The 19698-nt window shown below is 43.7% G+C and overlaps 1 protein-coding gene across 2 annotated transcripts in view; it reads right to left on the reverse strand.

The window, feature by feature from the left end:
• PPP1R42 (protein phosphatase 1 regulatory subunit 42) overlaps positions 1 to 19698 on the reverse strand; it is a 59285-nt gene that overhangs the window by 29251 nt on the left and 10336 nt on the right. For both annotated transcript variants that reach the window (XM_077492829.1, XM_077492828.1), the window contains exons 3-7: positions 16410 to 16576; positions 16183 to 16321; positions 15006 to 15122; positions 3311 to 3428; positions 3004 to 3132 (exon numbers count right to left, since the gene is read on the reverse strand). In XM_077492829.1, coding sequence (XP_077348955.1) covers positions 3004 to 3132; positions 3311 to 3428; positions 15006 to 15122; positions 16183 to 16321; positions 16410 to 16576 — 670 coding nt within the window. The remainder of the gene's footprint in view (positions 1 to 3003; positions 3133 to 3310; positions 3429 to 15005; positions 15123 to 16182; positions 16322 to 16409; positions 16577 to 19698) is intronic.

A 19698-nucleotide genomic window follows, 5' to 3' on the forward strand; every position in this document is an offset into this window, starting at 1 on the left:
AGTAGTTTAAATTTAACCCTGGGGAGGCCCCTGTTCCACATGAATCTGATTGCCAGCTAGCGCAGGGAGATAAAAAACGATTTGGGGACGTGGATGGGGATTGTTTGAGATAAATACAGGAACTTGGGTAGAGTGTCCATCTTTAGGATATTAATCCGTCCGAACCAGGGTAAGGAAGATCCCCCCCCACTCCTCGAGGTCCTTCCGTATACGGTTAAGCAGGGGGATATAATTCAGAGAAAACAAATCAGCTAGGTTGGAGGGTATAACAACCCCCAGGTACGAGATCCCCTTGGCCTGCCATTTAAATGAGAAGTTGGATTTCAGGAGGGACAGCGTAGAGGGGGTAAGGGATATGTTAAGGGCTTCTGTCTTAGAGATGTTGAGCTTAAAGTTACTATAGATACCAAAACGTTGAAATTCACTGAGTAGGGACGGTATGGAGATGTGTGGATTCTGAATATACACAAGGAGGTCATCAGCATACAGTGAAAGTTTGTGATGTGCAGACGGAGTTTGAATACCAAGAATGGAGGGGTTTTGTCGTATGGCACAAGCCAAATGCTCAATGATGATGACAAAGAGGAGGGGGGACAGGGGACAGCCCTGTCGGGTACCGTTTGCAATGTCAAAGGGAGCCGATGTGGTACCGTTGACCAGGACCGTAGCTGAGGGCCGGGAGTATAGGGACATTACTTTTGAGATGAAGGGAGCTCCGAGGCCAAGTTGTTCTAGAGACAGCTGTAGAAACCTCCAACTGACCCTATCGAAGGCCTTTTCAGCGTCGAAGGATAAGAGGCAAGCTCTCAGACCTTTACGTTGGATCAGGGATATGAGATGTATCGTCTTGGTGGTGTTGTCCCTTGCCTCTCTGCCAGGGACAAACCCCACCTGATCATTATGAATAATTTTAGGTAATAGAGGGGACAGACGGGTGGCTAGGACTTTTGCGAATAGCTTAATGTCTATGTTGAGCAGGGAGATGGGCCGATAGCTGCTGCATTGGGATGGGTCTTTGCCTGGTTTGGGGATAATAGAGATGTTAGCAGATAAGGATTCTCTTGGACGGGAGGTTAGAACTGTCCACTGAGTTAAAGGCTTTCGTCAGAAGGGGAGCAAGCTGGGGGGCAAAAGTTTTGTAGAACCGGGGAGTAAAGCCGCCAGGGCCCGGGCATTTCCCCACTTTAAGGGCTTTAATAGCCTGTAGAAAGTCAAAGGTAGTCAGGGGCTCGTCCAAGGTCGCTGCGTCCATAGCGTCAACAGTAGGTAAAGCGGTCTCCAGGACATAAGCCTGCATGGGGTCAGAAGATGGAGGGGACCTAACTGGGGGGGTTGCATGCGGAAGGTTATAGAGCTGTGAGTAGTATTGCCTGAAGGACGCAGATATCCCAGAGGTGTTAAACGTTTTCGTTTGGTCTGGTCGAACGATGAAGGGGATAGAATGTTGCGGGGGTCTAGGATGGATGATCCTAGCCAGGTTGCACTCCGAGTTTTAGTAAATCAACGTCTATGAGTGCAAAAGCTCCGTTGATGAAAATGGCCTGGGATTTGGCTGTACTGGCAAGGTGTCGTATGTATGTTTTTTCTAGCTAGGGTTGGCAGGAACCCCCCTTCCTCTCTCAACCTGTAGGATAGTTTCTCCACTAGATTGCTGGGTTATGGAGTCTATTCTGTTCTGTGGTAGAATACAAGAGTCTACAAAATGTCTGCTAGTATAATAACAAATGTCATAAATGTTTGAAGTTTTGTGGCACAATTTAACCATTTGGGAATCACTATTATATGGGGTTAAACTGTGGCCCATAATATGATGTGGAGACAGAACTACATAAAGGGGTTGTAAAGGTTCGTGTTTATTTACCTTAAGGGCCGGTTCACACTTGTGCGATGTGAGAACCCTGCGAATCGACTGCAGATTCACGCATCGCACCCGGAACGCACAGCAGTTCACACTGCCATATGCAAACTGCTGGGGAGTGTCATTATATGTTAACGACACCCCCATTTCAGCTTGCATATCACACTGCAAACTGAGTTCTGACATGAATTGGATCGCATATGTGTGACCACACATGCAATCCGATTCTGGTCCAAACTGAAAAAAGGGTCCTGTGTGTGTTTGCACCGAATGCGATGCAATATCAGCCATACTATCTGTATGGTTGACGTCACACCCACACAGGCATCGCATGTAATGTGGACAGCAGTGCGCTGCGCATTACATGCGATGTCTGCCATCGCAATAGTGTGAACCGGCCCTAATGAATCCTATGCATTAAGATGAAAAAACACCTGTCAGTGACCGGCCTCCCAGTCCCCCCCCCCCCCCACTCCCGTTTCTACTTACCTGAGCCCCTTCATCTCTTCGGCAGGGACACACTGTCCCTCTCTCCACGGGGTCCTGGCTCTTGATTGGATAGATTGATATCAGCGCAGCCATTGGCTCCCACTGCTATCAATCAAATCCAATGACGCGGGCGCTGGCTGGTGGGGCCGAGTCCAGCATTCGTGTCTATGGATGCAAATGCTGGACTCAGGAGCACGCCCGCAAGGTAACCCCCTTGGGAGAGCGCTTCTCCTAGGGAGTTATGTGATGTAGAGAGGAGCTGCGAGAGCCGCCGGAGGATCCCAGAAGACCAGGTTTGGGGTTCGGGGCCACACTGTGCAAAACGACCTGCACAGTGGAGGTAAGTATGACATGTTTGTTATTATTATTTTTTTTTTTTTTAATCAAACCTTTAGTGTCACTTTAAAAAATACGTCCTGCTGCTTGGTACGAAGGGCAGACTACAGCTAAGTAGACTTACTAAAATGACAGACTTGAAAGTTCTGTGGAATACGCTGGAGAACAGAATACTGAAAAGGGAAATGAGGACACTTAAACCAAGAGGAAGATAAAATGACCAACATATGAAATACCCGTGCCAAATGCATGAGTCAGCATGTACAAGGAACATACACAACTGTCTTAAAAACGTTATTATCGTCTAATACTTGACATACATAGCTGCTGGTAAACTAATTGTCCGTCCATGGCTTCTTCCCTGCTTTTCTTTCTGGCATCCCTCGAGGCTTTCCAGTTAACCAAGAACTGTCTGGCCGTTTCTTTTATTTCTTTACCATCCAGGATTTCTGTCAAAATGAGAGTTGGTCACGATTACAATTACAATACAGAAATAAATCAGAAGACATTGGCCTGATTAGCATCTGCAAAGGTAAAATCTGCAATACTTGGAAAAGGTGCAACTTGGGCTTACAAATAAAGAGATCTATCTGAAAGATTGAAAATTGTATATATATCATCATTTACCCAATGTCTTTGAAATGACAATAACTTTATCTCTGTATTTTGGCTTTTGGCAAATTGGGTTTCCACTCAGATCCATTCTCCAGAGCTTTGGCCATGTCCTCAAGACCACCTCCAAGTCCTGTAAAAAAAAAAAAAAAAAATCAAAGGAAAGCTATACATTTAAAGGGGTTGTAAAAAAAAATATACATAGCATATCCATCTACACTATAATGTCAAAAGTATTGGTACACCTGTCTTTACACGCACATGAACTTTAATGGCATCCCAGTCTTAGTCCGTAGGGTTTACTATTGAGTTGACCCGTCCTTTGCAGATATAACAGCTTCAATTCTTCTATGAAGGCTGTCCACAAGGTTTAGGAGTGTGTCTAGGAGAATGTTTGACCATTCTGTCAGAAATGCATTTGTGAGGTCAGGCACTGATGTTGGACGAGAAGGCCTGGCTCGCAGTCTCTGCTCTAATTTATCCCAAAGATGTTCTATTGGGTTGAGGTTAGGACTCTGTGCAGGCCAGTTAAGTTCTTCCCCCCCAAACTCGCTCATCCATGTCTTTATGGGCCTTGCTTTGTACACTGGTGCGCAGTCATGTTGAAACAGGAAGGAGTCATCCCCAAACTGTTGGGAGCATGAAATATCTTGGTATGCTGACGCCTTAAGAGTTCTCTTCATCGGAACTAAGGGGCCACGCCCAACCCCTGAAAAACAACCATAATCTTCCCCTCCACCAAATGATTTTGACCAGTGCACAAATTAAGGTCCATAAAGACATAAGTCCTAACCTCTACCCGACAGAACACCTTTAGGATGAATTTGAGTGGAGACTGTGAGCCAGGCCTTCTCATCCAACATTAGTGCCTGACCTCACAAATGCGCTTCTGGAAGAATGGTCAAACATTCCCATAGACACACTCCTAAACCTTGTGGACAGCCTTCCCAGAAGAGTTGAAGCTGTCATAGCTACAACGGGTGAGTCAACTCAATATTGAACCCTACAGACTAAGACTGGGATGCCATTAAAGTTCATCTGTGTGTAAAGGCAGGCGTCCCAATACTTTTGACAATATAGTCTGTACTTGCCTCTATCCAAACCACCTAGTGTGATTTCTGTCTGCTCTCTCATTCCTCTGCATGACTCCCTTCTGATAGTCTATGACCCTGGTGCCCAACCTGTGCCTTTAGTGCCGCATGCGGCCCTTTGGTATATGATGTGCGGCCCTCGGACCTTAGCAGTCTGTAGTGGGAACACTGATTCAGGTAATAGCATTGATCTCTACTAGCCTTATGTAACATGTTCCCAGTTTCATATTGCCTTCTTCAGTCACCATCCCCAGCCAAAACTGTATCACGTCTCTGACCCTCAGTGTGACAGTCCTCTCCAGCATTTCATATGTTGAACATTATGTGTGGCCCTTTGGTGATGTCAGAAGCCACATTTGGGGCCCCCTTTAGCTCATAAGTTGACAACAACTGGTCTGTAAGTATACCAGACAATCTCAGAAGATGCCCCCCCCCCCCACCCCCAGCTCACCCAGCTCACAGCAGGTGCCTGACAGCTTCAGCTGTGCATGTTTCCCTATGAGACTGTTTAGGGAGTGTGTTCTTTCCCTTATGTCTCAGATTACACTCATATCTCCTCTCTGTGCTGTGCAGAGTGTGACATTAGACCCCACCCCCTGCCTGCTGGAGCTGAGGAATGCTGTCTAAATTCCATACTTTGAATGGCTGTAAGGGAGAGGAGCTGCAGATAAACAGGTACAACTTCGGTAAGAGGATTTGTTTCATCTCTGCGTATCGCCTGAGGCTAGTCACTTCACTGGGTACATGTGAGGGTTTACCACTTTAAAAAAACCTATGTCGACCACATGAGTCTGTTCATGATAGGGGTTCATATTTGAACGTTGTTTGGTTTCCATGTCAGTATATGCATAGAGCTATATTTAACCTTGTTTTAAGAAACATTAAATAGCAATTCCAAGCAACATGGGAAATCAATCACAAAAATACTAATGCTACACAGGAAATATGGCAGCTGTGATTAACGAAAGCCATACGCAGCTCAACATTCTTATGGGCGGAACAAAATAAAATCAAGAGCTTCTCCTTCAGCATGGATGGAGGAATTGTGATTGGAAGCTATTGCATTCAGCAGCCATGACACCCAAATGAGTAGACAGTGTGCACACAAGAGACACTTACAGTCACAATGACATTATCATGGCAGCTGCATCAAGAGTTATTAAGGCGACTGCTCAAGATCCTGCCGGGTCTGGTGAGTCCTGACCAGGCGGGTTTCACTCCGGGTAGGCAGGCCTCTGATGCCACAAAAAGAGTTATTAACATTATGCAATACGCTGGGGCCTGTCGGGTGCCTTCTCTGCTCCTCTCTTTGGATGCGGAGAAGGCATTCGACAGGATTCATTGGGGATACATGAGACTTACTTTACAGAAATATGGCTTTACAGGCCCTATCTTATCGGCCATAATGGCCCTCTACTCATCCCCCTGTGCACAAGTCTATACGTCCAATATGTTATCGACCACGTTTTCTATATCTAATGGTACCAGACAGGGCTGTCCTCTATCTCCTACTATCTTTAACTTACTCATGGAGCCCCTGGCGGAAAGGATCAGAACCCACCCTAATATTGCTGGCTTTAACCTTCCGCACGGGTCACATGTTATCAATTTATTTGCGGATGATATCATCCTGTTTCTAACCTCACCACGAACTTCTCTTCCCTACACCCACAGCACACTTATGGAATTTAGTAATATATCCTACTATAAAGTCAACTGCACGAAATCGCTTATTTTTCCATTGGGACTTCCTCCCTCTCTTTGTGAATCCTTGCAAAACGCTTTCCCCTACACTTGGAACAAAGAGGGTATAACTTACCTGGGCATAAAAATTACTGATCTAAAGACGATAGCAGACGCTAACTATGGGCCCCTCATAGACAAGCTTACTAAAGAAGCCAAACGCTTGGCCAATACTGAACTCACCTGGTCAGGTAGACTTGCTACATTTAAAATGCTACTTCTACCTCAAATACTGTATGTCTTCCGGACCCTACCTATCCCGTTAAAATTGAAGCATATTAAGGCTCTTAACTCTCTACTTAAATATTTCATTTGGAAGGATTCGAGGCCTAGATGCGCAAAACCTTTACTGGTCAAACATAGATCGGCCGGAGGGATGGGTCTGGTCGACATTCGGGACTACTATAGAGCCTCCATTCTCACTCAACTGCGGAAATGGTTCCACCAACCGGTGGACACCCCTTGGTGCAATGTTGAACGAGCCCTGAGCCCGACCAAAGACCTTATACACTTGCTTTGGGCTGACGTCCTACATCCAATTCCAACACATAGTCTTCCCCCCACTCTCCGTGCCTCCCTAGAGGCTTGGAGGTCCTTTTTAAATCTTCCTCTACCATCTGACCAATTGACTTCCATCCCAATACCCTTATCGACCTTGCAACAGACCATACCCAACCTATCAATCACGAAATGGCAGGAAAAGGGACTACACTTTATTTCTGACCTATATGATGGAAACTCCCTTATCCCCTTCGACACTCTTCGTTCTCGTTTTCACTTAACTCCATCTGATCAATATAAATATAACCAAATATACAATTTTTGTAAATCAGTTACTACACCCACCATTCGCCTTTCAAGGGAAGCCTGGCAATTTTTTCACACGACCCTTTTATCTGTTAAAGGTATCTCCTTATTTTATAATTTATTTCAATGTAAAATGGACTTTGTTAAATCACCCCCCTATCTCAAATGGGAAGTCGACCTCCAGTCAACTTTTACTATTCCACAGTGGAAGGAGGCTTTTAGGTGGATATATAGAGCCTCTAAATGCGTGAACCACTGGGAATTGTCACAAAAGATTGCCCTGCGGTGGTATCTTACCCCATACAGGGTTGCCCAGTTTGGTAGGAATGGTTCTCCGCTGAGCTGGAGGAGTTGTGGGGAAGTAGGCAACTTACTCCATATGTTTTGGACTTGTAAACATCTCACTAGCTACTGGAATTCCATATTCCGCTCGATCTCTAGTATCACGGGCATTATCACCCCCCCCAACCCGGCCCTGGCCATACTAAATCTGGGAATAGATTATTTTCCTCCAGAATTTAGAATAGTAGTCACACACATATTGATAATTGCCAGGTCTCTCATTACTAGGCAATGGAAGAACAATAAAGCCCCGGACGTAGCCGAGGTCTTTTCCACCACGCAGACCCATTACACCTATGAGTCACTAATAGCAGCTGCAGGGGGAAACAAAAAGTATTTTGATGATAAGTGGAAATGTTGGACATCCTGGTACAAACGTAAGGACTGACTGGCATCTCCCACCAGATTGACTGAACTAGACCGATTACACCCCTCCCCATCCCCTTTTCTGCTCCCCTTTCTTGGGCCCCCTATTATAATTGCCAATGTGTACAATATTCGATAGAATAATGTTTTAACTGATATGATGATACTGTTGCAGCCCAGGGATGTCGGATGTCCACCTTACGTTCGAGCTACGATATGTCTGACTCACAGTCTGACACTCCCTGGCCTGTGTATTTGTTGAACTTTACATTGATTGATTTACTCACATCACTGAACTCTAATCTTGTAACTGAGATTTGGGGTTTCTGTTTTCTATGTTTTTTTTTTTTTTCTTTTTATTATTCTTTATTTCATTTTACTTTTCTCCTCTTCTACTTCTTGCCAGTAGGCCTAAGACAATGTGAAATTGACATATGTTAATTACTGGGCAAGCCGTTTTCTGTCTGCCCTTTGTTTCATGTTTCTTGTATTCTTGTATTTTGTACTTTGAAAAATCTTAATAAAGACTATTTACATAAAAGAGTTATTAAGGCACACCTGTGGCTATGTCAGTATCTCATTGACATCACTGGTTTCTATTACCTTTAGCCCCCGGTCACACCAGCGCGACTTGTCACGCTATTTGACAGGTCCAAATCGCATGACAAGTTGCACCCTATTGTTGGCAGTTTAACTGTTCAAATCGGTGCCACGCCAACTTTGCGGTGCTGCACTGATTTGAAAAAGTAATTCCTGCACTAATTTTAGCAATTTCAGGTGCAACTTGCATAGACATCTGTGCATGAAGTCGCACAGATGTCAGCCAAGCCGCACCTAAAGTCGCAATGACATGTGGCTTTCAAATTGTGCGATTTCAACTGATGTCGTGAGATTTCAAATTCAGCTTCGGTGTGAACCAAGGTTTAGGCTGCACAGCCATTATGCCTTTAGGTGCTCATCAGCCCAAACAGTTCCCAAATACTGGACCTTTTAGACAATGGGGTTGATTTATTAAACCTGGAGCGTGCAAAATCTGGCGCAGCTGCGCATGGTAGCCAATCAGTTTCTAACGTCAGCTTGTTCAATTAACCGCTTTAGGATCGCTCCACATACATATACTGCGGCAGGGCATCGCTTAAGCGCAAAATCACATACCTGTATGTGATTTTTTTCTTCAGCTCCATGGCACACGTGCACACCACCGGAGCCCCACTGCAGCTGTGACTGGACACAAGGGGAGCCAATCAGCGGGTCCGGTGGACGCAATGTCCACCGGGACCCGCCGATTGTTCTGAGGAGAGGCAGAATTGTAAACAAGGCAGATCGCCATTCTGCCAGAAGGGAAAATAGAGGTCTTGTGTTTCTGCTAAGCACAAACACAGATCTCTATTTTCCCCCCAGTCAAAGCACATCCCCCACAGTTATAAAGCACCCCCTAGGGGCACACTTAACCCTTTGATCGCCCCTGATGTTAACCCCTTCTCTGCCAGTTTCATTAGTAAAGTAACAGTGCATTTTTTTTAGCACTGTAATAATGTCACTGGTCCAAAAAAAAGTGTCAGTTAAGTGTCCGGTTTGTCTGCTGCAATGTCGCAGTCCTGCTAAAAAATGGTGATTGCCGCCATTACTAGTAAAAAAAAAACAAATTCCATAAAAATATCCCATGGTTTGTAGACGCTATAGCTTTTGTGCAAACCAATTGATATAGGCTTATTGGGACTTCTTTTACCAAAAATATGCAGCAGGATACATATTGACCTAAACTGATGAAGAAATAAGATTTTTAACATTTTTTTTAATTGAGTATGTCTTATAGCAGAAAGTAAAAAATACAGTTTTTTGTTTTTTTAATTGTTGGTCTTTTTTTGTTTATAGCTCAAAAATTAAAATACACAGAGTTGATCAAATACCACTTTATAAAGCTCTATTTGTGGAATAAAAGGAAATCAATTTCATTTGGGTACAGTGTCACTCGACTGTGCAATTGTCATTTATTGCAACGCAGTGCCGTATCTTAAAATATGGTCAGGAAGTGGTTAAAGGGGTTGCAAAGCTTCCCGTTTTTTCACCTTAATGCATCCTATGCATTAAGGTGAAAAAACATCTGATGCTTACAGGGCCCCCCAGCACCCCCGTTTACTTACCTGAGCCCTCAAAAGTCCCGCGTCATGAACGTGCTGGCTTCTCGGCCCAGGCTTCTCAGCTCTTCACTGGATAGATTGATAGCAGCGCAGCCATTGGCTTGAGCTGCTGTCAATCAACTTCAATGACTCGGCTCGCCGGGGGCGGGGTCGAGTCCTGTAGTTGGCGGCTATGGATGCCGAATACAGGGCTCAGGTGCATGCCTGCAAGGTAACCCCCTTGGAATAGAGCTTCCCAGAGGGGGTTATCAGAAGCAGGGAGGAGCCGAGACAGCCGCCGAGGGACCCCAGAAGACGAGGATCGGGACCACTCTGTGCACAATAGAGGTAAGTATAATATATTTGTTATTTAAAAAAAAAAAAAGTGAAGCTTTAGTATCACTTTAAGCGTTGACAATAAAACCTGGAAGCTGATTGGTTTCTATGCAGATTCTGCACTCTCCAGCTTTAGTAAATCAACCCCAATGCCTTTCAGGTGCACAAAATGGAACTGGATTTAATGAAAATGACATCTGCATTCAAAATCCCATACTATATTAATTATGGATTTGTTGTTAAAAAAAAAAAAATCCAAGAGAAAAAAATACCGGTACTTTTGTATGAGCAACACAGAAAACTATGTTCTGCAGTCAGTGTCATTTTCCCTGACCTCATCCTTCTACTTTTCACAACATATACTTAAAGGAAAATAGTTGTGTTTATTTTTGTGGTTTTTAGATTAATAATGTTCATCAGGGAAAGGAGAAAGTCATACATTACAAAGAAACGCACAATTTGTAGCACTGGCCTTTGATAAATCTTTTGCTACTCTGAAGCATTTTTTACTAACTGCTACTCACTTGATAAATGACCCAGAACATGCTGGTCCCGGTGTATGTTTATCTTAGAATACTCTAATTCTATGGTGAAATATGATTACTTCTTTGGACACGCTCTAGTTGTTTATTGCCTTCCTGTCTCTAATAAAGTGCTCTCACTTTCCAGCCTTTCAATAACTATTACTAGAGGGACCAGCGTCTTTTTATGCAGGCTCTACTTGATAAATGATCATGTCACAGCATCACTTAGAAGTTACTAAGAAATCACAAGTCATACACAGGGGATGTAACACTGGCAATAGCCTTCTCCCCTCCTAATACTGCCCATTATGAACTTGCATCTGAACAATGGAGTGCAATCCTTATTGGAAAAATTCTTAACTTGGGATCCTTAACTAGGACTTCAGACAGTAATTTGTCACCGGTTTGACTGCTTGTCATAATCTCTGTGGGAAAAGAAAATCCATATGTTGTACCCTGGCCCTAACCCAGACAGGAAGAAAATGAATCCATCTTTTCATGATGCTCTTCCAATAATCAATACAGGGCAGAGTTTGAATACATTAAAGTCATCATGATGATAAAGCTATCTAAGTGGTAATCTGACAGTGTACTATAAAAAGTAGATACAATGAAATTAAAGTGGTTCTAAAGGCAATTTTTTTAAAATGCATATTCATTTATACAGTAAAACCTTGGATTGCGAGCATAATTCATTCCAGAAACATGCTTGTAATCCAAAGCACTTGTATATCAAAGTGAATTTCCCCATAAGAAACAATGGAAACTCAGATGATTCGTTCAACAACCATTTATTCATAAGTCCTTCCGTTCATAGTCTATATAAAAAGATTATAGCAATGTGATAGGTTGTGTAACCATAAAATGTCCATCCACAAATGGAAGCCTCCACAAGAGGATTAGAAGCAAAATCCAGCAAGAGCTACAAGTATAAAATAGAAGAGAGGCGTCTCTAAGTGTAGCAATATGTTGCTAAATGTTGTACCTCCATTAAATGTAACCATATTGCTAGACTTATGCCCTGTACACACGGTCGGACATTCCGATGACAAAATCCGTCAGATTTTTTCAGATGGATTTTGGCCCAAACTTATCTTGCATACACATGGTCGCACAAAGTTGTCAGAAAATCCAATCGTTCAGAACGCGGTGGCGTACAACACGTACGACGGGACTATAAAGCGGGCAGTAGCCAATAGCTTTTGTCTCATAATTTATTCTGAGCATGCGTGGCACTTTGTCCGTTGGAATTGTCTACACACGATCGTAATTTAAACAATCGGATTTTGTTGTCGGAAATTTCTTAGATCCTGCTCTCAAACTTTGTGTGTCGGAAATTCCGATGGAAAAAGTCCAATGGAGCCCACACACGATCAGATTTTCCGACAACAAGATTCGATCGCACATTTTCCGTTGGAAAGTCCGACCGTGTGTACAGGGCATTAGAGGTGCCTCTCTTCTCATACTGTGACATGACGTTACTTGTATATCAAGACAACGCTTGTATATCAAGTCAAAATTTATTTAAAAATTTTGGCTTGTCTTGCAAAACGCTCTCAAACCAAGTCTTTACTGTACTTACCTGCTCTGTGCATTAATATTGCACAGAGCCTTTTTTGGTGTTCTCCCACCAGTGCTCTCCCCTTCATCTTTTTATGAATGCCCCCATAGCAAGCCATGGGCTATGGGGGCACTTGTGCAGGCACACTCCCAAACCGCGCTGTGTGTGTCTATAGACACATACATTGATGCTGGGCCACATCCCCAGACACCCTCCTCCAGAATTTGACTGACAGCAGCAGGAGCCAATGGCTGCTCTCAGTGTATCCCATGAGAGCAGGAAGTGGAGAAAGAAGAGCTGCAGATGAGCACATTGCTGGATCAATAGAGGACTCAAGTGTTTGAGTGTGTGTGTCTGTGGGGGGGGGGGGGGGCATAGCTAGTGGGGTGTTTTTACCTTACTGTTGAGGATGTCTTAGATCCCTTTCACATTGAGGCAGTTTTCAGGCTTTTAGTGCCTGTAAAGTGCCTGAAAACTGCCTCTCATGCCTCCCCAGTGTGAAAGCCAGAGTGCTTTTACACTGGGGCGGTGCACTTGTTGGATGTGAAATACAGTCCTGCAAGCAGCATTTTTGGGGTGGTGTAGGAGCGCTGTACACAGCACTCCAACACCATCCCTGCCCATTGAAATTAATGGGCAGAGCTTCCGAAGCGCCGCAACACTGTTGCTTTAAACCCTTTCTAGCGTGAGTTAAAAGCACCGCTAAAATGACAGTAATGTGCTGCTAATGGACCCGCCGCCCCAGTGTGAAAGGGGTCTTAAAGTGTTTGCAAAAGTTTAAAGATTTTTTAATGCATTCTCTGCATTAAGGTAAAAAAACTTTTACTAGTAGCTCCCCTGCAGCCTCCCTCTTAATATTTACCTGAACGGTATCTTGATCCAGCGCTGTGCATGTCTCCAGCTGCTCTTTCCCCCATTTCTCTGCTCTCATAGACTTGGCTGAGAGCAAAGGAACACAGCACTCCTACACCAGCACCACAGCTGATGTTTCCATCAAGCCATTGGCTCCTGCTGCTGTCTGTCAAAACATGTGAGCAAAGAGTGCGGAGCGGGGCCAAGCCAGGCTGTGTGTCTGAATAGACCCAAAAGTGGAACTTCCACTCATTTGTCTCCTCCCCCTTCGGTGCCACATTTGGCCCCTTTCGGGGGGGGGGAGCAGATACTTGTCTTTGACATGTATCCTGTCCCCACTTCCAGGGGTCCGGGTCGTGGCAAATTATGTCACAGCTCGGCTCCCTCCTCCTTCGCCAGTAGGAGAGCGCAGCAGTGCCTCGCACATGCACACTAGGAACCCAGTGTGAAGCTGTAATGATTCACTACCGGGTTCCCTCAACCGCAATGGCAGCAGCAGCACCCGACAGGTGATAGAAACATCAGCTGTGGTGCCGACATCGCTGGACAGGTAAGTGTCCGATTATAAAGTGAGCAGCTGCAGTATGTGTAGCTGCTGGCTTTTAATTTTTGCAGGGGTGGGCAGACCTCCTCCTTAAATCACTATTAAAATAGCTTGATTTAAATGAACTCGATTTAAATTATCATTTTTAAAGAGCAACTGCTATCTCTGTCCCACAGTGGCTCCTCTGAACCGCTGTTGACTCGCCAACAGTCCCATCACTTTAATGGGACGGCTCATGATGTGGCGGTGACACAAGGTGAGGGACGTGGCGGCAGCAGATGAGTGGATGCCCGCTAACAGGTGCGCCATCTTATCCTCCTTTTTCTTGACAGACTGTCCATTTTTTTTCTTCCTTTCTTTTGATGGCTGTGGCTTCAGAAGAGCAGAGAGAATTCTCTGCATAGAAAGAATCAAGAAACACTTTTGTCAAGATCGCAACAGGGAAAAAAATCGAGATAAAGATTCTTGAAGATTAATCATGCAGCTCTACACAATAGATGCTGTATCTTAATTTTTCTATCAAGTAAGGAATATTATCAACTGCAGGAGATGAAGGAGGGCTATTTATACAGCCAAGATGTCTGCCTATACTAGTGGGGGGCACACTGCATGGCTCTGAGCTACCATCATCCACAGTAAAGATATGATTAGGTCAGGAACCAAGTGAGAAGCGAATAAGTGCTGGATATTTAAAGATTATATGTGTATATTAAACATCCAGGGGGAAACCATAGTTGAGAGCTATGTGAAGTCCAGATCCAGTTCTCTAATCATCAGTGCCAACATATCCTAAACAGGCGATCCTTACCTAACAACCATTGCTCCTTTCTACCACTGAGTGCAGAGCTAGGCCTGAGCATCCCTCCCAACCTTCCAAGTGACAGAAAAGTGTTAAACTCTCTCGGGGAAGCTCTTTAAATATACTTTTTAGGATATGGGAACACAATTAGGTAACACAAGCTATACAAAGCAAGATGAAAATAGTACATTTTTGCATACTGACTGTGTGTAGAAACACTGTAGGAAGGAAAACTGTCTGTTTTGCCTAGACTAGAGCAATTGGCTAGTTTGCAACCATCTTGTCTGTAGGGCAGAAAGAAAAAGTAGTATTTTATAAGTAGAATTTTTTTTTCCTTCAGTTAATACCGTTTCTGGAAAACATTGTTGATATCAATCTGCCATGCAAATATACTCAAAAACGTATTTTCTTCTGCTTTATAACACCCATAGTCCCTTTTCTCCCTGATATTGATGGATCTTTGCCTACAGGCAAAAAACTGATGGAAGTTAGGTTCCCACGTATACAGTATTTGGTTGCACTGTCTGTCTTTTGAGACATTTTCACATTTTTCCATTCCGTTATGTTTGTATAATCAATCATTTTCCATATACTGGACTTCTGAGTTTCTGCAAATGATCATTACCTTATTATCTGTAAGATGATTGTCCATGGCGACAAGCTGAGTCAGATTTTCTAAGACTGCAAGCTCCTTCAGTTCATCAATATTGTTATTGCTGATATTCAGTACACACAGAGACTTCTGTAAAGACAGATTATTCGTTTCAACAATAGCATTAGGAAATAGAAGGTAGATAAATTGTGCATGTATGCCCATAATGCAGCAGAGCCCAGCACAAGCTCTTTCTGAGGTAAACAGAGAAATATCAGGCTTGATCATTTGTATCAACCTTCTAAGAAGTCAAAACCTGTCTTCATGGCTTCATGATTAACAAGAAGTTATCTAGAATTCTGTCAGATATTTCTTGTCAGACATATTTCCCAAAAACTGACCCCTTTGGTTATTATGAACTCACCTCTATGGATCCAACTACACTCACAATGCTTTAACTACCTGGAGCTTGACTCTTGGCTTGGGCTATGGCCTTCACACCTCCCTCTTCTCCCCGCCATATTTCCCTCACCTTCACCTTCCTTTCTCCTTTCCCTCTCTTTCTAAGCTCTCTTTTGTTTTCATTTTCCAAAAGATTTTTGTCTTCTGATTTATGTTGCTCATCTCCAAATCTATAACACATGTGCTCCATTTTACCACTGAAGTGGATTGATACCTCTGTTTCCTTTCAACCATTGTTAAGTTAGTAGTTTGTTGGCTACAGTCCCAGGATCTAAGATAGTGAGGCCATTTTTTATGCACTCTCATTTTTGAACTGGGCCCCACGTGTAATGTTCTCAGATTCTGAAGATGTAACTGAGGGGTGCTCAACCTGTGGCCCACGGAGCCCTCTGATGTGGCCCTTGACCTCCAACAAGGGAAGAGCATGCCCATGCTCTGGGATAGTGGGTTGGCGAGCCCAGATTGTGTTCAACAAGTTGCCAACCAACCATCCCGGAGTATCAGGGTACATAGATGTGAAATGTCAAATGTCATGCTATATATTTAGTACAAGCAGATATCATGCATAGCCCACTCTGTCTGTCTAACCTACTCAATGAGGTAAGGATAAATTTGTAAACCATAGCAGTTCCTTACTGTTCTTATGACAGTAAATTGATATTTGGTCGCTACTTGTTACCGCAATTTGAATAACATTGTGCTCTTTGCCTTATACAACAAGTGTATGCTATACAACATGGATACTTACAGCTAAGGAATGGAGCGTTCGGGGATCAAACAGTAACTTCTCTCCTGGTGGGATATGCTGACTCTCGATGTGCAATTCTCTCAGTTCAAGAAGACCCTCTAAACCTTCAACCACAGTGAGATAATTTCCACCCAGGTACCTGCAGAAAAATGTTTATGCCATACTGTCACTACGCAACACATTTAAAGCTGGGAGGTGAAATGTCATGGTATGGTGTGGCAACTTACAGCTTTTCAAGTCTCTTAAGCCCACTCAGGTTTTCTATGCTGGATATGAGGTTATTCTGGAGGTACAGGTGTGTTAGGTTTGTTGCAAATCCAAGATTTCCAATGCGACTGATGTTGTTGTCATACAGGTATAAAACTGTGAGGTTTCTGCAGATGGATAGATCCTCCTGGAAAAGAAATGCAGCGTCATATCTGCTCTTTTAGTAGGTAGTGATCCAAATGGCATTAATACAGTATCCATGTTATGACGTTAGCCCCTCTCTAAGCGGTATCGTACTGTAAGCTCTGTCCGATGTGCAGGGCTGGTGCAACGATTTTTGACACCCTAGGCAAAACCAAATTTTGCCGTACCCCCTTGGCCCCACCCCTGACTCACCCCCTTTGTCCTGCTCGTGTATACCCCACCCTTTTAATTAAATGCCCATCAAATGCACCCTCACCAGCGCCCAACAATATAGCCTAGTGCCCATCAATAAATGTTTGCTTGCTTTCATTCATTCGGGAGTCAAGACACAGTCCTCCGCCGCCACTGTGCCTCTAGTGATGCAACCCCAGGGGGTGTGTCCACGGTAACCTGGGCTCACACAAAGTGGATTGAAGCAGAGTGCCAATCCTGGAAGAGGATCAATAGCCACCACCAAAGCAGACATTTTGCAGGGAGCAGTGTCAAAGAAGAAGTGAGTATCGCAGTGGAAACTGCTTTTCTTCATTTTTACAATTTCTACCCATTTTATTATTTATGGTTTATAAAACTGTCCAAACTTGTCTGCTTTAAACATAACAAATTTCTGATGGCCTGGACATTCAGAAAGGAATTATTTACATCCCGATACACATTCGGAAGCACTACATTCAAAGAAATTGAGTTTTATGGAGAAAATCTGCACAGCACAAAATAACTGGTAAGAGCTGCTATGAAACCCTTTTCAGTTTGTTTGAAAAATAATATGAAACTCAAATTAAGGTAAACTTAATAGGTTCCTAACTTAAAGCCTACATGCAGGGCCTTTTACTAGCTTTAGAGAGGATACCTCTGACGTGTAGTAATAATATGCTAGCTTTCCTAATACAGCTTAAAAGATGTCTTAAAAGATGTCCACCCTAAAGTGGACCTTCCGCTCATCGGAACCCTCCCCCCCTCCGGTGCCACAATCGGCACCTTTCAGGGGGGAGGGGGGTGCAGTTACCTGGATAATCCAGGTAACTGCACCCACTTCCGGGACAGCTCTCTGCGGAAAGGGGCGTAACTTACGCCCCTTTCCGCAAGTGCCCGCCCCTTCCCGCAAGTGCCCCGCTGCCTGCTGGGAAAGACACAGCTCCCAGAGGCAGCGGGGAGCGTCCTTATTGCGCAGCGCAATTCGCGTATGCGCAGTAGGGAACCCGGGAAATGAAGCCGAAAGGCTCCATTTCCTGATTCCCATACCCAAGATGGCGGCGGCAGGACCCGACAGACGACCTAGCGATCGGCTTCGGGTGCCGACATCGCGGGCGCGCTGGACAGGTAAGTGTCACTATTTTAAAAGTCAGCAGCTGCAGTATTTGTAGCTGCTGGCTTTTAAAAAAAAAAAAAAAACGTGGAGTCCCGGTGGACTCCCGCTTTAAATGTACTTTTGACAGATAAGTTGGGTATATTCTAATAGAATTTCCAACAAAAATTTGTATGAATTCTCAGTACATTTGAATGTCATTTGAAAGTAGTTCAAGATTTTGTTTGCTTTTAACAATCAATTTTGGAATGTACGGACTTTACCAAATCAAAAATTTTCCATCCCGCTCTTTGGAATTTTCTTACCACCATAGTCAAAAAGGAACGTTGAAAATTATACTAGTGTATATCCAGCGCTGGTGTCATGTCTCTGTCACTGTCTACACTGAGCCATGTGTTTTTCGTGAATGGCCAAGTGTAGATGGAGGTGAAGGCGTGACCGCGGCGGTGATGTCTATCATAGTTGCAATGCTGTCATCAGTGTGTGGGAGTTGAGGGACAACAGCAGGGGCTGTATTATATTAAGCATCTAACACAGGGATCTCCAATCTTTCTAAACAAGGGGCTAGTCAACTGTACTTTAGACTTTAGTTGGGCTGGACCGTGAGTAATGGGAGTAGACAATGCCCACGGGTCAATAAACAAACAATGGCTCAGGTTCGGAGGTCAGTGGGAGTGAAAAAAATTACATAACGCCTGGGGTCATTAGGATGAGGAATAGTACCCCATCATTGGTATTAGTAGGAGAAATCCAACTCCATCATTGGCGTCAGTGAGAGGAATAGCGCCCCATCAGTGGTGTCAATAGGAAGAATAGTACCCTATTGCGGTTATCAGTAGGAGGAATTATGCCTCATTGTTGGTGTCAGTGGGAGGAATAATACCCCACTGTTGGTGTCAGAAGAAGGATGGTGCTTCATTGTTGGTGTCTGTGGAAGGAATAGTCCACGAGGGCCGAATTTAGTCAAGCAAAGGGACGAAACCAGCCCACGCGCTGCAGTTTGGAGACCACAGATCTAACAGATGAAGTGGCCAGTAACAATGGGAGAGGAAACAAGAGGAATCTCCTTAATAAATATACATACTAATGTAAAAACTAACAATAAGACTTTGCATTCTGTTGAAGATTGTGTTTTATTGCTATATTATCTGTTAGAGAGATTTTATTTCCACTTTCAGTGTTGATGACCATTTTCAATGCAAAGGAAAAAGAAAAGAAATGAAAATCTGACAGACCATTTAACCATTTCATACCCCTCTATCACAAAAAAAGTTATGTCTGTAGTTTCACTTTAGGCTTTGGGGCAATGCAAATTTTAGTGGAGCTTAGCCGAGTGTTTTTACTCATTGATTGGAGTTGTTCTTTATATCTTAGAACTACAAAATTTTCTTTGAGTTAGACAATTTTTTGCAAAGAGCAAAGTTTATGTTTTAAGGTTTGCAATCCCTTGATAGAAGCATTACACGTCACCTGAAGTGCAATTTGGGGAGTCTCCTAAGACAATGTCTAACCCAGAAATTACAGGAAAAGTCCACTGACAGGGGTGAACAAGCCACAGTGAGCACACCAATTACCACTTAAAAGTGTCGTTGTATTATTTGAAGAAAGGAAAAACCTCAAATGTTCAGTCATCACTGTAATGCATTGTGAAGGCAGAGTGAAAGATGAGGTATCCTGGGAACACAATTCTGTAAGAGCTATGAGGAGGAATCTGCAGAAGCATATACAGCCCACACATATATGTATGGCTTGTATGCACTTAACAATTAATGCATTTATACTAATGAAAAATGTCCTTTTTG

Source organism: Lithobates pipiens, unplaced genomic scaffold, assembly GCF_037356315.1.
Source record: "Lithobates pipiens isolate NorthernLeopardFrog02 unplaced genomic scaffold, aLitPip1_a1.2 Scaffold_19, whole genome shotgun sequence".
Lineage (NCBI taxonomy): Eukaryota > Metazoa > Chordata > Amphibia > Anura > Ranidae > Lithobates > Lithobates pipiens.